This window comes from Vulpes vulpes, chromosome 13, assembly GCF_048418805.1.
Source record: "Vulpes vulpes isolate BD-2025 chromosome 13, VulVul3, whole genome shotgun sequence".
Classification (NCBI taxonomy): Eukaryota; Metazoa; Chordata; class Mammalia; order Carnivora; family Canidae; genus Vulpes; species Vulpes vulpes.
The window spans coordinates 106881978-106907326 of NC_132792.1; the positions used below are offsets into that span (position 1 = coordinate 106881978).

Here is a 25349-nt window from a genome sequence, read left to right on the forward strand (position 1 = left end):
TTTTCTCAGTAAATAAATTCCAGGGAAACCTGGGCAGGGGACTTGGTTTGCTGGCCACTGAGGTCACTGCTGGCTCAGCTCGCTCACTGGGCTGTGTCACCTGGAGTCTGGAGGTTAGAGATGTGGCCACACTGTAGGCAGCCCCTCAGCTTCCTGCCCAATGGGGAGGTGACCCCCACACCCACTGCCATATTATTGTAGCTTCACTTCTATAGGTGGGAAAAGGCAATAATGAGGGCAGGAAAGGACTTTGCCTAAGGAATAAGTCCCAAAGGAGAAATGCCTCATTTCCTTCTAATTGCTCATTAATAGTAAATGTAGTTTTTTTTCTTACTTATATTTAGAGATATGTCATGTTGCTATCGGCTCCCTCGAAAGTTTCTTCAGTGAAATGTGCTAAGGTATTATGATGGACATTTCAAACCAGAGCAAATTTGTTAAAATGAATTGAAAGGGTACTTCCAAAAAAATGACAGCTCACAGTGTGCTGAAGTCAGTTTGATGTGCTTGAGTGGAATATACATAATTTAAGTACCTTTCTACAATATGCTCAGGGCCATGCTTTTGTTATAAAGCATTTGCTTTTCTTTATGAAACCAGATCCTTTTGGCATTATAGCTGATATTCAGTTCATATGTGTAATGGTAACTTTATGATGAGAGACCAAATGGAATGTTAATCCTCACTGGGGACTCAGGGAGGGTGCCACAGAGGGTTATAGGAATTGTAAAGGATTTATGTAATCACTTGAATTATGGTTCATATGCAACACCATAGGCTTGGTTTTCCTACCCATGACTTGTGTGCTGTTGAGAGGACAGCCACCTCTCTCAACTAACACATTTCACCAGTGGAGGCATGTCTTACTAGCCAGTCTTCATTAAGCTACAGAGTGATACACACTCAAGGAGCCTATGCTTTGGGCCCAAAGTGCATCATGAAGGCTTCACAAGGGCCTGCCAGCCAGTGACATAACCCATGCATGGCTTGTTAGCTCATAGATTAAGAATACATGATCTCTGAAACATGGATGTGTGAATGAAATGAATGATTTCATTCATTTTGAATGAATGCTTGGAGCCATAATGCCTGCCATGAGACCTATCAATCAATGGCTGAGTCTTAGTTGATATTTGAGTTTTCACCAGCTGTATTATTTTTATTCTTTATATTGCTAGTCACTATGATGCACTGAAAAAAAGACGGAAAGATATTAGTTTATGTCTTAGTAGTTATTGCATTGAAAATCTTGTGTCTGGTTGAAGATGTACGTGCTAGAAGGTATTGTAAGTATTTACTTATTACATGTATCTCTCGAAGTCAGATGGCAGTTAGTCTCCCGAATTCTATTTCTTAGTATTCACATTTGATGTGATTTATGGTCACAGTACAGGGGGTCAGGTCGGGTAAGTCTTCTTGATCAGTTTGGTCTTAAATCATGTTTTATTATAAATAGCTGTAGGAATTATTCGTCATCACTAGGGTTAGCAAGCCTAAAACATATCAACAAGTGGGGTTAGTGAAAAGAAGCCAAGGAACAGAACTTTCTTGGATCAGATTGTCCAATATTTTTCCAAATAAGGGCAACTTTCCAAAAATGGAGACTGTACTCTCAGTGAAGAACCATTGACTTTCTACCAAAAGCTGGTGGTGTCCAAGAGTATTAACTCAGGAATTAGGGCTTTGCAGTGATTTTTTTTTTCCTGCTTCAGTCTGGTGCTATTAAGAGATGTGATCATGTTTATTTGTTGCAACTTCTTAGAAAATCCCACTGCTCCCAGGCACCATCACCAGCTGTGGAGTCAGGGCAGCTCTGTCATCATAGCTGTTGCCTTTTATGACTCTAATGATTGTATCCATTACTCAGAAATGAATTTGTAGGGATTGAAAGAGTCTCAACCTATTCTGGTTGTACGGCTTTCTTTTTGTTTCATGTGTTCTGCTCTATGGCATTAGTGTGAGAGGTTTTATTGTAGTATTTGTTACACTTTGCGGTAATTACTTGTATAACTGTCTATTACCTCCACTTGAATGTCAGCTTTGTGAGGATGGGGATATCTGTCTTGTTCATTATGAGTCCTCACTTCCTACCTGTAGGACTGGAGCATAGTAGAGGCTCACAAAACCACTAATGAATTATTGAATGAAGAGGCATCTGGCTAAGATGGAGCAGGTCTATTGTTCCAAGTTCCTTCCTCTTACAACTAAAATAGAAACACTCTGGGCATAACAGAACAATCATAGGAGGTCCCTGGAAACTGGAGAGAAGAAGGCCGACTGTCTAAGATCTTTGGACTTCAGTGACATGGCAGCAAAGCTCTGACTAAATCTTATTCCTATAGCCAAAGAATTGGGAAAATAAAATGATTGCCTAACAGAACAGAAAGTCTTTTTGGCTTTTAATACATGCCCTACCCTAGACCAGCACTAATGAAAAATCAGCTGCTGACCTACCCCTTCCCCACCTAGTAGCTTCAGTGGGACCAAAGAGGAGGTGATCTTCTATAACCTCGACTCCATGGAGACCGGGGTGACACCATTCCTCTCCCCTTCCTCCAAGTCCCTGGTGTCAGTGGGACGCCCATCAGGAGGGAGCCAGTCCTCTATCTCCTGCCAAAAAGAAGCTGATAGTGCTCTCATTTCCTTGCTGGGGTAGTTTTGGCCTAATGGAGAACTGATATTCTATCCCCTATAGGACAGAAAGAATTGGCATCCCAGTTCTTCTATTGAGGTACTGTCAGTGGGGTCTTGTAAAGATCTGACCCTTTGCCTTTACCCAGCAGGAAAGAGACTTAGGAAGGCAGTGGAAGAGGACTAACCAGCATTCTATTGCCCCTACCCTCCTTCTCTGATACCAGTTGGGCCAAGCAAGGAGCTCAGCCTCCACCCCACTCCACATAAAAAAAGGTAAAATGATGTCATTGAGGGTGAAATTAGTCTGCAATCTATTCTCCCCATCCCAGAATCAGTAGGGACCAGTGGAAGCTGAGCCTTCACTTCCACTTGGAGGCAATGTGAGTAAGTGTTCCACTTTCACTCGGAAGATACCAGTGGGTCAAGGGACTGCTGCACCCCCACCCTGCCCATCTGCAGTGAGGGTAGTCAGCCTTCTTCCTGTGGTGGTGACAGTAGGACCCAGTAGAGAGCTGAATATTTACTTCCATCAAGACCTGTACACCACATCTAAACAGGGTGAGTGCCTACTGAAAGAGAATAGTACACATGACCCAAAGTCTAGCAGACAATCTCCAAAATATCCAGGATACACTCTAAAATCACTCATCCTATCAAGATCTGGGGCAATCACAACTTGGATGGGAAAAGACAAACCACAGATGCCAACACTGAGATGAGCCAGATGTTGGAATTATCTGACTAGGATTGTAAAGCAGCCATCATGATGATGCTTCAGTGAACAATTAGAAACATTCAGGAAATACATGACAGAAATGAGATATCTTGGAAAGAAATAGAAGATATTAAAAAAAAAGAACCAAAGAGAAATTACAGAATTGAAAAATACAATGGCCAAAATAAAATATTTGTTGGGCTCTGTAGTAGTGTGGAGACAGCAAAGGAAATAACCTGTGCAGTTGAAAGCAGAGCAGTAGAAGTAACCAAGTCTGAATTGGGGAAAAGTAGATTGAAAGAATGAACAGAGCCTCAGGGACCTGTGAAACTGTATCAGTAGAACTAACATTTATCTAATCAGAATCTGAGAAGGAGAGGAGAAAGCCTGCAGGGCTGGAAAAATATTTGAAGAAATAACAACTGAAAATTTCCCAAATTTGGGAAAAGGCATAAACCTCCAGATTTAAGAAGCTAAGCAAATACTAATGGGGATGAATCCAAAGAAATTCACACCAAGGAAGATGAAAAACTATAGATGAAAAATTAAGTCTTCAAAGGGAGTAAGAAGAAACAGTGTATCATCTATAGAGGAATGCTGATTCAAATATTTCATCTGAGACATGGAGGTGAGTGGGAAGGGGCACAGCATTTGTCAAGTGCTCAAAGACTAGAGTTATCTACCCTGAATGCTGGATCCAGCAAAAGTAGCCTTTTTTTTTTCTCCAAAAAGTAGCCTTTAAGGATGAAGAGAAAATGAAGACATTCTCAATTCAAGGAAAACTAAGAGAATTTGCCACTAGTAGACCACTCTTAAAACAATGACTAGACGACATTCTCTGAACAGAAAGGAAATGATGACAGAAGAAGGCTCAAAATTTCAGAAAGAAATAGAAAAATGGAGTGGGGAAAAAAATAGTAAATAAAAAAGACAGTCTTTTGCCTCACAAGTTTCTTAGTCATAGGTGATGGTGGAAGCAAAAATTATAACCTATGATGTAGCATTCAATGTATGTAGAGGAAATACTTGAGGCAATTCTATTTTTAAAGTAGGGAGGGTAAAAAAAAAAAAAGGGAGGGCAAAAGGATCTAAATGGAAGTAAGAATTCTATGCTTCAAAGTAGTAAAACATCAATATCAGCACACAGAGAAGTTAGTGTTCATATTGTAATCCCCAGAGCAACTGCTAAGAAAATTATATAAAGCCATGTAACTCAAAAACCGTAAAAATCAAATTGAAATTCTAAAAAATGTTCAAGTAATCCAGTTGAGGTCAAAAAAGGAGAAAGAGTAAAACAAAGGAAATGAACAAAAAATAAAGAGGCATATTGAAGCCCTAACATAATAATAATTTTTTTAAGTAGTCTTTACCCCTAATATGGGGCTCGAACCCACAACCTCAAGATCAGGAATCACATGCTCTCCTGACTGAGCCAGCCAGGCACCCAAGAATGACTTTATTTTAAAAGAGGGAGGTTCGCAGAATGGATAAAAATATAACCTAACTATATGCCATGTATACAAAACTCTTTTTCAACATAATGACAGGCAGATGGAAAGTGAAAAGTCAGGAAAAGATAATACCATGCTAACACTAATCAGAGAAAAGCAGGAGAGGCTATATTAATATCAGATAAAGTAGACTTCAGAGCAAAGGAAATTACTAGCGGCAAAGAAGCAACACTACATAATGATACAGGAAGACCTAAGTGAATAAAGAGAGTAAGGGAGACAACCAGCATTTAAAAGATCACCTAATTGTGTCCTCCTCCTTGTTGACAAAAAAAAGAAAATTGCAACATTTCCCAGGAAATGGAGGAGGAGAGAAGCAGTCTCTTGAGAGAGACTCAGCCACTTACCCGCTGCAGCCCCCTGATCTCAAAGCGGTCTTCCTATTTATGGGCCTGTCTGGCCAGTTGTAGGGACTGCAGATACCCAGACTTTCCCTGTCCTGTCCTCACTTGCCGTCTCCTCCCGCTTCAATGGTGGTTGTCCCCTAAGCGGACTCGGTGAAAGCTGCCAAGGGTCTAAGAGCTCCTTGTTCTGGTATTGGGCCTTTAGTGAGGTGGGGCCACTACTGAACAGAGGGCAAAGCTGCACTGGAAGAAGAGTGCCGGGAGGCCCTTGTGGCTTCCCAGTGATGCCTCCTCTGAGATCAAGGCAGGGTCACGTGGGAGAGACCAGTGTCCCTCCCAGTAGGTTTGACTGGGCCATTCTCCTTTGGTTGAACAAAGGCTGCTGATGCTCACGTCCATGACCGAGGTCCCTGCCGTCCCCCGGCGCAGGTGCCCACAGAGGTCCTGGGTATTGGAGGGACCTCACATCCTGAATGCCCGCCAAACAGCCCTGCTGGCTCTTAGGAGCCAAACTCTGAGGAATCCCATTTTTGAGCATTCACTGATTCATCGACGTGTCTTAGATGCTGGGAGTTCAACAGTAAACAACAACAAAAAACCCCAATCCCTGCTCTTGTACGGTTTACATTCCGATGAAGAGGACAGTTTAACAAGTAATTATAACCATTCCAGTGGCAGGACAAAGGCAGCAGTAAAATAAATAAGGAAAATATGGGGAAGATTAGGCAGTAATAAGTACTCTGGTGACTAAAGCCAGAGAGTGAGATAAATGGCATTGGGGAGAGAGGGGGAGTGTTGCAGAGTTTTAAATGAGGTGGTTGGGGAAGATTCACTGAGAACATACTGTTTAAGCAAAGACCTAGAAGGAGGTTGAGAAGCAAATTGTGTGGTTAAACGGGTGCAGTTTGTTCCAGGATGGGCAAAGGCCCTGAGGCCAGATCATGCCCGGTGAGGTCTAGGAATGTCAAGCAGCTACTGCAGTGAAAGAGGTTCAGGGATGTTCATCAAAAAAAATTAAGGTGGGTACGTGCAAGGCTCGGGAAATGATGAAAGATCACTGGCTTTTTTCTTGGCAAAATGTGGCACTATTAGAAGTCTTTGAGCAAAATGATGGGATTGGGCGTTTTAACACATCAACATCGCTGTTAACCACAGACTCTAGAGGGACATGAGTGGAAATTGGGACGAGCTAGGGGACACTCCTGCAGTGTTGCAGGCAAGAAACCATGCTGTCTCAGACGAAGGCCATAGCAGGGCAGGTGATGAGAGAAGTGGGTAGATTCTGGATGTGACATGAAGTCTTAGCTAACAGGACACCCTGCTATGTTAGATGCCCACGTGAAAGAACAGGAGTTACATGACTGAGATTTGTGGAATTGGCAGCAAGATGGATGAAAGTTGCCATGTCTGAGATAGGAAAGGGGTGTAGAAGAAATGGGTTCAGAGAGAGGGTGGGTATGAGGGCAGAGGTGGTACCTAAAGCCTGAAGACTGGATGAGATGGTAACTAAGTGTGCAAGGACACAAGAGGTCCAAGGACATCTAAAGGGTAAAGATAAGGAGGAAGTGGCATAGGAGAATGAGAAAGAGCATCCAGAAAAAAGGGAAGCAGACCAGGTGAGTGCAATGCCCTGGAAGCCACGTGAAGGATGTAAATAAAGGAGGGAGTCCTCTTCTGGGTCTAGTGCAGCAGGAAGGTTTTAGGCCACCTGGGAAAGGAGAGAAGTTGGATTATAGCTGGAGGGCTAAGTGGAGTTGAATTGTTTTAAGATGGGTGAAGTCATACCAAGTTTATATGCCAGTAGGAAGGTCTAGTGGGAGGAGCATGGGAAATGCAGGATAGAGAAGCACCAGGATGGCTTCCAAATGCACACGTGGAGTGCGTGACCCTGCTAAGAGGGCCAGTCTGTCGGTAGTCACAGGAGGGAAGCCATAGTTGGGGTTCAGGTGTGGGAAGCGGGGGGCTAGGTGAGGCCCTGGGAGATCTCTGGCTTCTGTTAAGCTGTGGAACTAGGAAGCAAGGCCATGCTTGTGTGCAGATGAGACAGCGGGGAGGTTAGAGGAGAGAGGGGAGGTGGGAAAAGTCACCCAGGAGAGGTCGCAGATGAGGCTGCCAGGAAGCATTAGGGGTTTCCTGAAGACCGGTGGCCATGGATTTAGTGTACAAGCCGCGCGATGGCCTGTGCATTTCCCCCAGGCACTTTGAGCAGATGTGGGGTGGGGGGTGGGGGGAGGGGAGACCTAACTCCACAGCTTTTCCACCTGTCCTGCGGTGGGCGAGGGAGCAGCTTCCTGGCCTCCCTGTGTCTGGTTAGGACCAAAGCCCCTTGTTACGTGTGGCTGGGTGGGTCTGTGGGCAGGAAAAGTGAGGAAAATACTCTCCTGAGCCAAGGTGGGAGCTGAGAGCGATGCCCTAACTACAAGAGTCTTGGGTCCTGGAGCAGGTTATTGTGACTGTCAGCGTCCTCTCCGAAGTCACTCCGTGTGTTAGGCCCCGCTGTCCCCCAGCTGGCTTCCCTCCACACGGAGGCACCTGCCATTTGCTCACTTTTTTCTCTCCTCTGTGCTTCCAGGTTTGTGGTCCGTGGGCGTTCAGGATGCCGGTGTAAATGAGCAGTGCGGCGACATCCTCACCAACAAGCGGTTCATGCTGGACATGCTGTATGCGCATAACAGACAGCCCACGGATGACGAGGAGAAAGCGGAGGGCGAGAGCGGGAGGGCCGAGCCGGGCGCGGAGGCCGTGGCCAGCCTGGCGAGCAGGATATCCACCCTGCAGGCCCACTCGCTGGCCCAGGATGAGGGCGTCCGGAGGGTGGACGTCGGCCGCCTGGACAATCGGGGCAGCGTGAGGGCCTTCGCTGAGAGATTCAACAGCGGGGACCTAGGGAGAGGGTCCGTCTCCCCGGACGCCGAACCTAGTGACAAGGCCCCAGAGAAAGCATCCGCACAGCCCAAGACGGAATCCGATTACATCTGGGACCAGCTCATGGCCAACCCGAGGGAGCTCAGAATCCAAGACATGGATTTCACCGACCTGGGGGAGGAGGACGACGTGGACGTCCTGGACGTGGACCTGGGTCCCAGGGAGGCCCCGGGGCCCCCGCCCCCGCCCCCACCCACCTTCCTGGGTTTGCCGCCCCCGCCCCCGCCGCCCCTGCTGGACAGCGTCGTGCCTCCCCCTCCGGTCCCCGGTAATTTATTGGCTCCTCCTCCGGTATTCAACGCTCCTCAGGGCTTAGGGTGGCCCCAGGTCCCCCGGGGTCAGCCGGCGTTCACCAAGAAAAAGAAGACCATCCGTCTCTTCTGGAATGAAGTGCGGCCTTTCGAGTGGCCGTGCAAGAACAACCGGCGCTGCAGAGAATTCCTGTGGTCGAAACTGGAACCTATCAAGGTGGACACTTCCAGGCTGGAGCACCTGTTTGAGTCCAAATCTAAGGAACTGTCCGTCTCCAAGGTACTGCTAGCATCCCAAGTGCTTCTTCATTTGCAGAGTTACTTTCTGCTGTTGAGTAGGGCCGAGAGATCTGTTGTATTTAAGATGTCCCTCGTGCTGCTTTGGTTATGCGGTTTAAAAAAAAAAAAAAAAAAGTTGATATAAAAATCTGTCCTTTAAGAGATTAGTCTTTGTGCGGTAGGCTGGACGCAAGCTAAATGAGTACCGGACCCTTAGTGGCTGACATGGACAGCGGCCTACTGACCCCGTTAGGCAAAGTAGCTTTCAAAGAAGCAAATAACCCAGGGGAAAAGACAAAAAGGTCCGCCAGGGACTATTAACAGGCCCAACAGTAGACGCTGACATTAACTGGAGGGAGGCAGTCTTGCTAATTTATCCAACACGTGGACTTTATCCAGGAGATACATCTGTTTACTCTCACCTTGATTGATGATAGTTGGTGTAGTGGTAGTTGGAACCCCAGCTGTAACCCCATATTTAGGGTTATGTAAACCTGCATATTTAAACCTGCAAAAACTTACCCTAAATTAGTTTCAGGTCCGTATGTTTTCCCATTTATCATCATGTTTCAGGTGAGGATAAAGCTGCCTGAGTTGGGCTCCCTGACCTGCCAGTCAAGCACTAGGTCTGAATCAGAAAGTTTATGCAGCATCCTCAGGCCGAGTGCCCTTCAGACAAGGAGCCAAGTGACAGGGTTAGTGCCCCAGGGGTGGGCGTGGGGGGGGCTGCAAATGCTTGCTGCTGTCCTCGAGCTGGCCTTCACTGTGGTGTCAGCTTCTCCCCAGTCTCAGCAAAGATGTGAATCTGAACTATGCCAGCCCCAGGAATCCCTCAAGTGTCAGGATTAGAGCTGACTCCTGCTTATAAATTCAAACTGCCGGGATCCAACACAGCACATCACATCCTGTCACTCCTCTCCTACAGCCAAAAGTAGACCTCCTTTTGTCCTCTCTAGGATATGACACTTAGGAAAATGAGGTTGGGCACCTGCTCTCAGTGTGCCTAACTTTCCCAGGACTGGTGGCCTGTGGTGCTGAGCCACTTACATGCCCCCTTCAGTTCTTGCAGTACAGCCCGCATTCCGGAGAAGACAGGCCTGGCTGCTTAACACAACAGTCTCTGGTGGCCTGGAGTTACCCAGGGCCTACCCTCGATCATACCCTCCAACCCCCGGATCTAGTTGGCTGGTCTCCTTCAGCCACCATCTCCCACATGGGCTCATCTGGCTGGTGTGCCCTCTGGGTTTTCTTTGGTTGCTCAGTACTTTTAGGTTACTGGCCCTTGACTTGAGTGAGAGGAAGGAAACGGAGTAACAATTTGGCAGTGAAGTTACTTCTGACTTCATTCTTACAAAGAAATTAGCAAGATTAAAAGCTTCACTGACAAGACCCAAAATGGGCGGTCCACCTGCCTCCTTCTCTTGGCCCTATGTTGGTTGGTGACAAGAGTCTAGTAAGTGCCCTTATAGTAGCCCAAAGTTCCATTCTTGCTTCAGGTAGGTGGTGACCTCATAAAATACTTTATTGCCTGGCTAAAGGACACCTGTTTGCCTAGTTTTTATAAAATGAGAGCATAAGAGAAAAGTATTGAAAATTTTACCAAATGGATTAAGATATGTTCTTCAGTGGGACCCAGAAACCCATACCTTTGTTCTCAGGGGTGGGGGCATAGGAAATGTGAGCAGGAACTAATTTACAAATGTTACAAAGGGTGAAAATGCACCTTAAGATGAAAATACATCACACTGGAAAGTTGAATCCCTTATATGGACGTTAGCAACACAGATATAACCAATTTTACTTCTATTTCTAATCCTTGGCTGTGGTTTTCATAAAACACAGCTGTAAACTGCCACTTCCGAATTCTGGCTTGTGAGAAGTTTTTCATTAAACACAATAGAGAGCAACACAAATAAAATGAAATAGACTTCATAGGCCAGCACAGAGCAAAGGGAATCAATTTTGGTTTTTGTCAGAAGACTTATACTGGACCAGAGTTCCAGAACATGCTAATGACCATCCAGGCCAATCCTTCCCCAAATAAAGATTCGTGTTCCAGATCCAAGGCTGGGTGACCACTTAGTGGAAATAAGAACAGAAAAATATGCTTTTGTATGTCCTTTCCAAATAGTTTTTGGAACTGGACCTATTTTTCTCTCTCAGCAGGAAATATATATAGCTTTTTAGTAAGATGACTTTAATTATGTTTTGTGGAGAAAGGCAGAAATCCTGTGCTAAATATCATCATGTTGTGTTTCTACTGCTGGTCTAAGATGTGGTGAGTCACATAGGAGATCATAGGAATGACCCCAGAGAAAGCTGTCAGGGCAGAAAGCCCCTGGAGGTATGGGGAAATACCCCTGTGGACTTGACAACATGCTGAGGGGCCCCTAAGAAGTGATCTTCAACCTATGTGCCTAATTCTTCCTGTACCCAAAGGCAGTTTTTATATCCTACGTTACAGACAGACCGAGACAGGTGTGGAGTGGAAGAGGAAATCAGAAGGAAGAGACTTGGTCCTCCCCACCTTGTGGACTTACTGTCTTATTCTTTTGGGCTCATTAGGTTTATCATGGGGAGGGAGCTCCAAAATGGGTTTGGAGAAATTTTTTCAACTTTATTTATCCTGACATTTCAAAATATATCAGAAACTGTTAGCAGTGGCTTTTTAAGAAAATTCAGAGAATGATTTATTTGGTCTGGGTGAGCCCCAGCCTGGGTTATTTTTAAAAGCCCCCCCAGGGACTCAACCAAAGTTGTACACCATTGAGTTAAAGTGAAAAATGAGGCACCAATGAAGGGGGGCATTGATCCTCCCCCCACTTTCCATGTTGACTCCCGTATCCACTACCCTACTCCATTTTACTCTCCCAAGATGAGAGTAAAGTTTTCCTACCTTATATTCAAGTTTAGGACATGCAGAAATGTTATTTTACTTAACATCACCCTCAGAAAACCTGAATTCTATCTGGAAATTCAAAACCCAGCGTGGGGACTTAAGTGAGGTGACCATACATCTAGTACGTCCAGTTTGGCCCAGGTATATATGCTTGTTGTCCTACTATGATTATTAAGAGCACTCTCTTGCTCTCTCCGGGGTCTCCTGGTTAGGGTACTAGACAGTCCATTACCATGTTGGAAATGCAGCTGTTTTGCAGCTGGCCTCAGCTATAGAAGACTGCTGCAGAAGAACTGGGGAATGAATACTTTTTTTCCTAAACTTCACGATAAGGCAAGCCTATTCTGGCCAGTTCCTCAAACACTATTCCTAACTACAGCCTTTGTTTAGACATCGTTGGGTAATGTTGCCTTCATGCTTGCCCATGTGTATGAGTCTCCCTTGTGATAGGACTTAGGAGAAGTCCACAGTTGTCACATCTTTATGACATCTGTGTCGTGGCCTCATTGTCATTGTCACTTTCTCAACAGACAGTTTTGAAAATATCCTATGGCGTCACCCTTTTGGCAGTTAGCGGGGAGTGAGGAGGAATGATTTATCCTTGCAAAGCCTGCACCTTAATGAGCCAGACCCAGGGGCTGTGACCGCGATGCCAAGAAGCATTTTGAGAGGTTATGCATTTCATGGGAGTGTTCTCCAGCTTAGGGGGAGATCACATTGTTAGGGCAGTTTCTACATTCAGTCATAGCACCATTTGGGGTGACAAGTTTTATATACTGAATATCTACTCTTTAAAGGTTGCATCCTTCATTTCTAGTAGAATCAGTCTTTAAAAATTCAAAGGAGGGGGCAGCCCCAGTGGCTCAGCGGTTTAGTACCGCCTTCAGCCCGGGGCCTGATCCTGGAGACCCAGGATAGAGTCCCACGTCCAGCTCCCTGTGTGGAGCCTGCTTCTCCCTCTGCCTGTCTGTCTGTCTGTCTGTCTCTCTCTCTCTTTCTCTCTCTGTCTCTAATAAATAAATAAAATCTTTTAAAAAATAATTAAAAATTCAAAGGGGGGATTCTTCATGGCAGCATCAGGAAACTGGGAAGCAAGCCCCATTTGGGACGCCACCACCCATGTCCCCTCTCCCCCCACCACACTTCTCATTTCCTACTCGCCCCTCATGAGGAAGCTTGTGCCTTCACTGTTGTCCTGCTCTGGCCTTTGGTCCACACCGTGGTGTGCCACAGGCAGAAACTCCAGGACTGTATGGAGAGGTGGAGTCAAGTTTTCTGTTTTATTTCCAAGAGCCACAGCCACGATGTGGTTGCTTGGTGTTCGCTGTGGCAGACTGTGGGGCCGTGTCTTCAGGAGTCAGCTGCATCCAACCCCAGAGACTCTCAAGCTGCTTTACCCCTGAGTGTGGAAAGACTCTCTGTGACTGACAGCTTAGCTCCCTGTACTGGAATGTGAGTTGGCATTTGGTGGGCATGTCAGGCACATTTTTACCATCGATAAAAACTCACTGTGTTGTCTATAGCTGTTGGGACTTTATCCTACATCATTCATAAAAATGGCAGGACCAGTCCTTGTTACGTCTTGGAATGGACAAGAGGACGCTGTTACTGTTTTTCTATTTTAAGAAATGTTCTCTTATCCTTGCCTTTTGTTTCCTGTTTTTAAATGACATTCCTCTTGAAAGAACAACTTTCTACTTGACAATCCTGTCTCAAAAGAGCTGTAGACTTACAAAAAGTCTAAATCGGTGGCTCTAGTTGCATGAGAGATTATTTAACATCTATGATCCATATGCCCTGCTCCACGCCGAGGAGATCAGAATCTCAGAGGATAGAAGCAGCATCTCTGAAGATTCTCTTGTGTACCCACAGTTATAAAGCATTGGTCTTAAAAAACTACATTTTCTGGTTTTCCTTCAGAAACTGTCAGTAGATTGATCAGGCCTGTTTCCAATACATGATGTCAAATTTCTCCCAGCCTAGTGGTAGTGACTTAATGTTACCCATTCAGCCATCAGTCATGGAGGCAGCTACATCTTCTGGAAAAGGAGAATCTCCTGTTCTTTCTCCAGAACATCCCTTTGCATTAGTCCTAGAGGTCAGTCTGTTAGTTTCAGAAGGGAATTTGGCATGTGCAAATCACCATGATAGTCTTTGTTAAAAACCGAAACCAAGATGTTCTCTACGTTTTTTTGCAAGATCTTTAGTACCACCTAAGGTGTGTTCATTTGCTGGGCTCCTGTATGCCAGGGGTCTGGGTAGCCTGTAACAGACGCCCATGAGCTATCTTCTATCATTCACAAAGGCCCATGCAAGTATCCATGTCCCCGGCAAGCAGCTTTGTGGGCTACATTGAGTATCAAGTCCACACTTCCCTCTGGAACTATCACTCTCTGGGGTGGGGACATTGATCTAATCTGACGTCCTATGTATGTAGGTGCCTTGGATCAGTAAACATGGTAGATGCATTAGTCATGAAAAGTATACATTGGTAGACCACATATTTTTAAAATGTCCATAGAGGAAAAATGATAAGCAGGAATCACTATTGGTGAAATAGGTAAGAGCTAATTTTTAGAAAGCACTATGTCCCAAGCATTGTCATAAGTGCTATACATGTACTAATACCAGTAATACTCTGCTGATAGTTTTAGCAAATACTTCTACAGTGCCTACCATGGCCAAGCATTGTTCTCACTGCTTTACATCCATTGTCTCATTTTATTCTCACAGAAAACTTTGTGGGATACATACCAGAGAGGAAACTGAAGCACAGAGATATCCAGGGACTTGCCAAAGTCACACAGCCACAAATGGTCAGATCCCAGCTGAAGTTACCTTTCAGGGCTCCTGAGTCTGTCAATGAATGTGATCCTTGGATTATATTTTGTTTCTTCTATTTTTTGATAAAAAGCCAATCAGTCAAAGCTCTGTCCCCCACCTCAGCAAGTCTCAAGAACTCTCAGGGAGGAAAGGATGGAAAGAGGCCCCTGTGAGCCCAGGCCCTGGGCACAGCATGCTAGACTAGGATTTGGTGGAAAGTGAAAACAGGAAAGGTGGACTCTGGGGTGAGATAGTTGCCCCAACAAGCGAGTGGTAGTAAGGCAGTGTGGAGCTGTCTCTGAACATGCCATTTTGCCAAATATGTCCAGTGGTGTTTAAGGGAAAAGAGGATCTGTGTCTTTAAGGGGTACAGGGTATCCTGGAAAGACGCTGGGTTCTGTTTTTGCTTCCAGAAAGCTGGTTAAATCAAACTCTTGTTCAGAGCCACACAGCAATGCTTAACATATAGAATAGCAATGTTTCTGAAGCCCCAACTATCAGGGATCTTCTAGCAGGCTAACAGTTGCCTTTCCAGAAATACTGTCTCTGGGGAAAAGCTTCAGCTCTGGATGCCATGTAGGGCTTTTGTTTGTTTCTGATTCAGCCAAGAAGATTGCAGGGCGAGGGGAAGTGGTATAGATGGCCAAACTAGTGAGAGAAGAGGTTACCCTCCATGGAAAGAGATGCTGTCATGGCGAGCAGGGACCCCTTAGAAGGGTCAGGAGGGGGATCCCTAAGCCAATTCAACTCCCTCTTCCCAAACTGTACAAGAAGACTGAAGATCTAGCTTCCAGGAAGGCAGAAGTGAGCCCTTCCAGGAAGATGCTTCAAATAAGCAGCACCCAAGGTCACAAGAGTTACAGGATTTCTGAGAAGTATAGAGGAGGTAGTCAATTTAAGAGGTTATTGCTAACTGCTAAGGCTTGGGGGGAGGGCTGTGACATTCCCTGTAGCCCCAGATTCACCTAGTGGTCAGCTTCCTGGGTTGGGGTCTACTCTCTAGAACCATCTGCTCTGAGATGTAGGGCCCTGCAAATAGTTACTCTGTCACAGGAAGGACATCGTGAAGGTCACACTTGCTGATCTGGGGCTTTGACCACACAAAGACAATTGGAATGGATCAGACTTGATGCCTGCTCATCCTGAGACACAGACATGTGCTCCCTGGCACAGAAAACTGGCTCTCACCCTTGCAGGTGCGCTCTAGGTAATTGTGGGAGGGGAGGAGAGAGTCAGACATCCCCACAAGATCTCCTCCTTTGTGTCAGGCAGAATGGATCCTGGGGCACTTGTGTGCTCAGCAGCATCCACTGGAGTCTGTTTTAATTATAAAGAACAGCATTTAAAATACATCTTGGATAAGATCCAGAGATTGGAAAATTCAATTTCAGATATTACTTTAAATCTTATTCTTTTCTTCACCAAGTGGGTTGATGTGCTCTGAAAACGTGTGGCATCATTTTGGGGGACAGCTCTTCCTGTGATTTCAGGATACTCGGTGGCTTACTTCTCCCTGACTCCTAGGGGAGTGTGTGGGTGTGCCCACTGGTGTACATTGGGTTCTGTTGGGAATGGGGAAATGGACATGTCAGGCTCAGAGCCATCACGTAGGTGTCTGCAGGTTGTTTGCTGTACATGTATGCTGACCAAGGGGAAAGGACCAGAATCTGAGTGGTGCTTCTCTCTCAAGCTGTTTGCCATGGGGCTGTGTCTCCCCAGAGGGAGCATCTTTTTCTCATTTGCACAAAGGCTGGATTGGGCTGAGTCTGCTTAGGCATCTTTCCAGGCTCTTGGAGTGAGAGGGGCTAGATAGATGAGGGGCTAAGATCTAATGATTCCCAGGAAGTCCCTGCCTCCTGTACTGGAGCCTGGCTGTGGGTATTTGCCTCTCCTTCTGCCATGCATGCCGCCCTCCTTACGTGGCACCATTCCTCATGTTCACCGGATGTCTACTGCAGCATCTCCAGGCCTCATATCCTTGAGTTCCCCTTCGTTGCCTCTGCTCAGCATTTTGCCAAACCTTTTCTCGTTCCTTAGTTTTTACACACAAAATACTATCTTAGATTTGAAAGCTGCATTCCAGGGGCTCCCAATAAGCTTATTTGATTTAATATATTGGAGATAAGTTTGCCCTGCAGAGTGGGGATGCTTCTACCCCACATGTCCCTGGGCATTCAAAACTGATCACACCCACGAGAATTGTTCTTCCTGGCCACCAGGCCCCAAAACAGCTGGGATGCTTTCAGCTGTTTTCTTCGTGAGGAAATTTTAATTTATTCCCAAATGCATATTTAAGGATTTAAAATAGAATTTTAGCAATTGAGTTTGGAAGAGCTTAGTAGGACTTAAGGAACCACAGTCTGCTTCTCCTTGCCAGCTTCCAGCCTGCAGTGCTATAGCAAGCCAGCTTCTCCAGAAAGCTCAGCCTTCACACAAGAGACCGACAGTCAGCATTATCAGGCCCTTGGCTGGGCCTGCCTGCAAGGAAATGGAGCAGCTGGCTCCGAGGCCTCCTGCATGTGTCCCCCCAAACCTCTCATTCCCTCCCTGGCACTTCCCAGCAAGCTAGACAAAGCCACTTCCTCTCTCCTTATCTTCACTCCCCAATTCCAGGCTCCATCCTAGACATTCTTTAGGGCCCATCCTCCAAACCTGACCCTTTCCACCCCCAGGGAAGTTATGTACCCCACTGCTGAGCCCTTTTCCACTGGGAGCACACCCACCATCGCGCTGAACACATCTTTTCCTTCAGGAGATCCATGATGCCTTATTCATCATTGTCATCCTGGGCTTATTACGTAAGTGGAAATAGTCATCCTCCCAGCTCTGCCTTGTCTCAAGGGAAATCTGAGCACGAACAGAAGGCTTGCTGAGCTGGATCTCTTCCACATGCCCCCATGGCCACCCACCCTTAACTCCTGGACAGCTAAGCGGGAAAGTGGAAGGCCTTGTCATCCTGGCCCTGGCACTCATTGGCTTACCAGCTCACATACTTGTTAGGCTCTGGTCTTGTACCAGCCCAGGGCCTGTCCCCAAGGAGCACCATGGTCAGCAGGGACGCCATACATGCAAGGGCTTTGTGAGGACACCTGTTCCCCTCTTTGGCCCCTGTTCCCATTCATCCCTCATTTTTCTTGAGCAGGTTCCCTTCTGTTTCCCTGCCTCTGAAGGCCCCTCTTAACCTACCCAGTGGGCAGCCACCCTGGTGTGGGAGTGTGGCAGGTGATCTGTTGGCAGGGCACAGGATGTTGAAATGGTGAGAGGAGCCATGAGACGCTAGCAGTGGGGGATGCAGAGGGGCTGACTGGCCAGCCCTGTCGGATTCTCCTCGTCACTCCTCTCGTCTCGGCATGTGTACTGACTGTCTCCATCTCTGGGCTCATACCGTGTGCGCTAGGGCCAACCAAGGCACATTCCGACACCTTGCAGCCTGCAGGAAGGGAGCTCTGAGAGGTTTTAGTTTTGTTTCCACTGCTTCTATGGAAAAAAACAGGTTTTTTTCCTTGCCAAATATCACATTTTTCCCAATTGAAGGAAAATCAATTTTATTTTGTAATGTGTCTGACTCGCGAAGTTCCACTGCTGACCCGTGCTTGGCGGCTTCTCAGAGCTAATCCTTGATCTCTTTCTTCTGTGCTGAGCAGTAGCCAGTCCTTCCCTGAGCTGGATCGGGGCCATGTGTTTTCATCTCTAAATAAGAAGTGAGTTTGCTTTTAATAATGAAACACAGAAAGGACCAAAGATGATGCACTAATCTTGGATTCTCCTTATTTTATCACCAAGAAAACTGCTGCAGATGGAAAAAGGCAGGAGGTCATCGTCCTGGACCCCAAGAGGAGCAATGCCATTAATATTGGTCTGACCGTGCTGCCTCCTCCAAGAACGATTAAGATAGCCATTTTGAATTTTGATGAATATGCCTTAAACAAAGAAGGAATTGAGGTAAGAGAAGCTCTATCAGGCATTATTTGTGTTCTGCTAACATGTCCCATATGTAAAGCATTACTGCATCCAATATGACTTTCTCCACAGGGTGGCTTGCCATTTTTCTATTTCAGCCAGACTCTGAATAATGTTAATAATTCTCACATTTTTTTAAACTTCTGGGTCGTGGCGGGGAGCCCCACTTGGCCTATGAAGTTCAGTGATCCTCACTCTGGCTCATTTGCTGCCTGCCTTCTGACCACGCTCACCCACCTCGGCACAGAAGAAGTCTAGGCTGGCCTCCTGACGGGGACTGGTAGGGTCTTTCATGTCATTGCCAACTGAACATACTTAAAGGACAGTTTCACAAGTAGGGCTTTCAGCGTGTGTTCACATCTGTGTGAATGACTTTGTTTCTTTCTTGGTGCTCAGTGGGATATGTAGAGATGGCTTTTGGGTGATAAACTGGAGAACCTATGCCACCTGTGCCTTTAGCAGTTGGTGACCTGAATGGCAGCAGTGGAGGGAGATGGGTCACTTGCTGTGACCACATGTCTTGCCAGCCTCAGTGCTCTGCTACCAGGCCCCGTTCTGGTAGCCCACCATGGGCTGCTGCCACTTTACAGCAAGTTAAAGCTCATCTTCTAATAATGAAGAAAGGGTGACTGGAGCAAGTAGCCCAGCACACAGATTCCTCCAGATGGGCAGTATAGCCTGGGACTCACCAGTTCACTGTGGGGATGTGAGGGCGCTGCTTTGTGGTGTTGGGTGACAAGGAGCCCTGGGTCCCTTTAAAGCCTTCCCATAGTTGAGGTTCATTCATGCACAGTCTTATCTGAGGGACTGGAGAGTGGACAGGACCAGGGAAGACCGGCTACAAAGGGAGAATGAGCCCCTGACAGTGAGGAGGGGCCCAGGGCCATGATGTGAGGCTTGCCCATGGCCCCAAGTGTGGAAAGGAGCAGTGGGGGCCATGGAGCCAGGTGGGTCTGACCATAGCAGGGTGGGCATACCTCTGTGCTTTGGAAAGAAGAGGCTCCCACAGGAATGATTGTGCTCCTGAGCACAATCCTGATTGTATACTGAGTTAGTAGTGTCCCTTCAAAATCCATGTCCACAAACTCAGAATGTGACCTTATTTGGAAACAGGGTCTTGGGAGAGGCAATCAAGATAAGGTCATATTCAATTGGGGTTGGCCCTCCTCCAGTGACAAATGTCCTTATAAGAAGAGGGAAGTTTGGACAGAGACACAGAGAGGGGAATGCCTCCTGTGAAGAGAGAAAACACAGGGACACACACACACACACACACACACACACACACACACGAGACAGCCATGTGATAACAGGGGCAGCGATTGTAGTGATGCGTTTACAAGCCCAGGACACCAAGGATCACCTGCAACTGCCAGAAGCTAGGAAGAGGTGAGGGGGGAAATCCCCTCTAGAGCCTTCAGAGAGAACACCACCCTGCTGACACCTTGATGTCAGACTTATAGTCTCTCAGACTGAGAGAATTCTGTTGTTTTAAACCACCCAGCTTTGTGCTACTTTGTGTGGCAACCCTAGGAAGCCAGTGCAAGGCCTGAATAGCTCTACTCTGAGAAACACACACACAGCGTGTGCCAGGCCAGGTACAAGGTATAGCATGCATTTGTTTTCTGGCTGCAGAGGAAATTGAGCCCTGAGCCCTGGAGTCAGGCCTGGAGTCAGGCCAGGTACCAGAGCAGGTGAATATATCTAAGTGGGCACACGGCAGGCTGAGACAGGGGTATAAAGGAGAGAGCAGGTGACAGGAGGCAAATGCAGAGAGGGACGTTGAGGCAGCCTTCGGACAGTGAAAAGGTGGCAAGCCTGGCCTCAGTGTGAGGCAGTCCCTCTCTGGGGCACCAGGCAAAAGCGAGGGAAGAGATGAGCATTGGCTGGCCACTAGGCAGGTGGGAGCTGCCAACCTGGATGAACCAAGCACCACGTGTCTTTCATCTAAGACGAACTACGTGGTAGGCCCTAGCACACATTCCAGCCATCCTATTTACTTAACAGTGCCTTTTGGAGACTGCAAAAGCTTCAGATTCATACAAAGAGAAGCTTCGAATGCAGCCAGAGCCAGCCTGATGAAAGGGAAAAATGACATCTTCCCCTTTTCAAAATATTTCCCCTTCTTGTCATGGGAACTTGAAAGTCCGTCAGGAGAGATTGATTCCTTTGGATCTAGCCTTTGTTCTTTCCTGAAATGTAGCTCTCCTTAGGTAAGGAAAGTTTCAGATACAGTAAGTCACTTCAATTTTAGAATAATGCAAATCCCTTTCTTTTTCTGACTGGTTTCCAGTGAGGAGCTTTTCGATCCAGGAAGGGATATAATGGTGGCGATGCAGGGCCGATGAAGGGTATAGGAATAACAAAGCAGCATTAAGCTTAGTGACTTCCATAGCTTTCTTTCTGGAGGCCAGGCACAAGCCAGGTGCGCTACACCGATGCTCGTGAGGTGTAACTATTAGTTTCCCCGTCTCGAAGACGAGGAGAGTCCCGATGGCAGTCTGTGCCTGGGCTCCGCAGGCCGGTGGAAAGTCGGCCGGAAGCAGGAGCTTGAGAGCCTGAGCCTGAGTCTGAAGTGAAGACCATGGGCCTTGGGGATGGAGGGTCATCTGGGCCCTGGCTCCTGTGACAAAAAGAATAAGAGGGAATCTGAAAGATTAGTGAGAAGACTCCTGAGGCCAGTAGTTCCGCCTCACAGTGCCACCTACAGTGTGTCCCCCGAAGTAGCTGACCTGGAATGGTTTACAGAGAGAGGACACAGCCATAGGAAACAACACTGAACCCTTCCTTCCTGAGAGTTCATTGTGTAGTCCTGAGTCACAACAGCACATGGGGTGGCACATTTTTTAATCACAGTTTTTATCAAAACGGTTTCCCATCTGTGTCCCTACTGATGTTCTGGATTGGATGGTACCTTGTTGTGGGAGCTATCCTAGACATTGTAGGATGGTTAGCAGCCTCCCTGGCCTCCGCCCACAAGAGGCCAGGGGTACCACCCGAGTGGTGACAACCAAAAATGTCTTCAGCTTTGTCAGATGTGCCCTGAGGACAAAATCCCCCCAGCTGAGAATACCTGATCTGAAGGCTGTCCCTGTGAATTCAGGGAGATTGTGTATACTTTTCAGTTCTGGGCGGTCATGATGAGAAGAGTCCAGTGGAAACCAGACACACTCGTCTGTCACCTGCCGTCTCTGGCCATTGTTGGCAGGACCTGGGTGGAGGGCATAGCTGGTCTAGATCCATGTCCTGAGCCACTACCCAGAACTTGCTCTCTAGGCTTATTGTTCAAGAGCTAAGTCAGGACTGAGAAGAGATGGAAGCTGTGTACTTGCAGATCTTTACTAATAAGATTTCCAGCTTATGCCCCAAGGGCCTTTTGCCAAACAAACTGTCTGCTTCTTGGACGCAGGCACTGTAGCATGGCACCACAGCTTAATGGGGCCATTTGAAACCTCTGTACCAAACGTGATTAGGATGTATTAAATTATATCCTGTGCCTTTGCTTAGCAACCCAGCAATATGTATCCAGCTTTGTCATGAAAAACTGAGAGAGTGGTTCACTAATTTCATTAAGGAAGTAATTTTTCATAAGGATATTAAACTTTAGAGCACATTTTGGGGCCATCTCAAATAGTATTCATGATATTTTTTCCAAATAAAATGTCATCAGCTTATCACAAGTGGAGTATGACGGGTTTTCCTTTTTTCTCTTAGTTTTCTAAGTTTTATCATCTGTATCTATAGTGTCACACAATTGGATAGTCTCAAATGACACTTAACTTGGCTCACTCTGGCTGGCAGGCCTGCCAGCATCCTAGAAACAGAAGGTCCCTTACTTAGGCTGCGTATACAAAACTATAGCACCTTTTCAGGCCATTTGTGCTATTCAACCCCTGTCTGGGAGTCGGGGGTGGTGGACACACAGATGAGCCTGGGCCCCAGAGCCATGGTCAATCAGCAGTGCCAGGGAACCATAAAATCCCCGCAGCTACGTACCTTAGCCACATGGTGATTTTACGCTTCTGGGCGAATGGCCATGAATTGTGGAAATGGCGCTTGGAAAGTAGGAGCAGCCCCTCGGTGGCTCCCCAGCTCTGCCTTGGTTGATCCAACCTACCTTTGGGCAAACACTTCATGTGCAAATTTGATGCAATAATTTCTGCCTTACATACCTCATTCAGTAGTCACAAAAATGAAAGAAAATATGATCAAGATACCTTAAGAAATAAAGAAAAACAATCCCTGCATAAGAAGTGCATGAAAAGAAAGCTGTGACTCACGAGAGAAGGCAAGTTGTTCACAAACGAGCCTCAGCCCTGAGAGGTCCACCTTTCTAGCAAAGTCCCTTTGCTAGATTCTTACCCAGAGCTCTAGCCAGGGTTCTGTTCAAAACTCCCGGGGCAGAATAATTATTCGTTACAGTCGTATCTGTAGGTGAACGAGATGGCCAAGCCCAAGAGCATTTGGGTTCATAAAAAATGGGACTTTTCCATTTTTCTCTGAAATATAGTTTTCAGATAACCAAGCAAAGCTGCTTAAAGCAGTGCTAGTGGGACACTGGGAGAAAGCAAGAAAAGAAAGAAAAGAAAACAACCCCTGAGATTATCACGTAGTGGTTTTGTTTGATGTGTTTTTCCTGGTGAAACCAAATGGTGACCATAAAATCATCAAGAAATTCACAGACATGGTGGAAGAGCAAATTGAAGGTACCTCTTCATGCTCATCCCCTTATCCTTTGCTCATGGAAAGAAAGGGCCATCAGCTCATCGAAGGTGGCTGCAACCTGCCCTTCCCCTGTCTTACAGCTATTTTTATTACCAGGGATGTGTAAAAAAATAAAGGGAAATAAACTGGCAGATGGCAACCTCATAAATCTTCAGCGGTGAACAAATGGTTTAAATTAGTCAGAGAAGTAAAAAACAAAAGTAAGAGTGTTTGATTACTTTCCCAAATGAAAGAAGCAGCTAAAAATCATTGCAGGAAAATGCCTTCTGAGAAAGGAGGAAAGTGTTGACAATTTCTTTGTTTTGGAATTCTCATACATACTTAAAACAATTTAAGCAGTAAGAAACTTAAAATCCAAATTTAGTTTTGGTTTTGAAGGCTCGTTGGGTTCAGATCCTGTATGTTTTTAAGGAAGTGACATCTGCTTAGATTGTTTTGGTTATTTTTTAATACCATCTGGTGTGTGGACAGGTGGGAGCAAGAGCTTGAGCCTTTGGGGGAGCAAGGAGCATTGTTCCTGCCCATGTGCCTTGCTGCTCAGATTCTCTCCACACGCTGTCAATAGTAGGGCCACAATGAAGGGGATGTTGGAAGAGGAGGTATCTAGGTTCCCCTTCTGGAATGTCACCATGACTAAAGCACAGAAACATGTCTTCAGTGTGGTTGGCATCACTGGCTTCTGAGAAACTACAGAAATGACCAGCCCTGAGGACTCTCTCATCAGACCCAGGATGCCAGCCACCCCACCCAGATATATCCTGAATCACAGTCATGTGAATGTTTGTGTCATTTGTGGATTATGCTGTCTTGTCCAGTTTTTTGTTTTTTATTTTTCATTTTTTACATCAATATAGAGGAAAATTGTCTTGTATTGGTGTCCAGTTCTATGACTTTTAAGATCTATAAATTCGTGTAGTGGCCACTGTAGTCGTGATTCAGAACAGTCCTATGTCCCAGAAAAGGTATGTGCTAGCTCTTTCTAGTCATTTCCTTCACCCACCTGTTGCCTCTGGTAACGACTGATCTCTTCTCATGACTATGGTTTTGTCTTTTCAAGAATGTCACATAAATGGAACCATGCAGTGTCTAACCTTTTAAGACTGGCTTCTTTCCCTCAGCATGATTGATGTTTTTGAGATCATCCAAGTGGTAGCGTGTATCTGTAGTTGGTCCCTTATTATTGCTGAGCACCACTGCGTTACAGGGATGTACCACAGCTGGTCTGTTCATCTGTTGAAGGATTATGTAACTCGGTCTAGTTTTTGGCAATTGTCAATAAAGCTGCTACACTCACATACAAGTTTTTATGTGAACATAAGTTTTCATTGTTCTAGTGTCACTACTTACAAATGGAATTGCTGGGTCATATGGTTGGTAAATCTAACCTTTGAGGAACTGTAATTGGTCTTTTGGTTCTCTTCACAGTGTCTTTCACTATGTGTTGCACAAGAGAGAAAAGTTTTTAACTTGGATGAAGTTCAAATTCTCAACCTATTCTTTTTTGGTATCATGTCTAGGAGTTCATTGCCCTAACATGGGTCACAAAAATTTCCTTTTCAGTTTTCCTTTTAAAAGTTTTGTAGTATTACCTTTGACTTTTAGATTTGTGATCTCCTTTGAGTTACTTTATGTCTAACGTGTAAGGTTGGATTTGAGGTTCTTTTTTTTTTTTTTTTTTTTTTGCATATGAATTCCAGTTCCAACACCATTTGTTGAAAATGCTATCCTTTCTCTATTGAACTGCCTTTGCACCTTGGTCAAAATCACTAGGCTGTATTCACATTTATTTCTGTATTATCCTAATGATCCATGTGCCTGTCCCATGACTTGTCTTATTCCTATAGCTGTATAGTAGATCTTAACCATTTTCAAAATGGTTTTGGTTCATCTGTTTTGCCATATAACTTTTAGGACCAGCTTGTCTATATCCACAAAAAAATCATGATGGTATTTTTATCAGAATTGAGTTAGATTTATAGATCAGTTTAGGGAAAATTAACGTCTTGACTGTATTGAGTCTTCAGTCCAGGAACATGGTATCCCCATTTATTTAGATTGTCTTTGATTGCTTTCACCAGTATTTTTATTTTCCAGCCTACAGATCCTGCACATGATTTGTTGGATTTATATCTAAGAATTTTCTTATAAATAGGACTTTAAAAAAATTTCAGCTTATAACTATCAATATAGAAATAAAATGGATTTTTAATGTATTAACCTTAAATCATGACATTGTTAAACTCACAGATTCATCAATTTTTTTGTAGATTCTTCAGTTTTTTT

General features: G+C 45.7%; 1 protein-coding gene across 21 annotated transcripts in view; it reads left to right on the forward strand.

Annotated features, from left to right (window-relative positions):
- The window catches only part of FHOD3 (formin homology 2 domain containing 3), a 465123-nt gene that overhangs the window by 398586 nt on the left and 41188 nt on the right, over positions 1-25349 (forward strand). For all 21 annotated transcript variants that reach the window (XM_072732212.1, XM_072732222.1, XM_072732218.1 and 18 more), the window contains 2 exons: positions 7777-8660; positions 18165-18323. In XM_072732212.1, the coding sequence (XP_072588313.1) occupies positions 7777-8660; positions 18165-18323 (1043 nt within the window). The remainder of the gene's footprint in view (positions 1-7776; positions 8661-18164; positions 18324-25349) is intronic.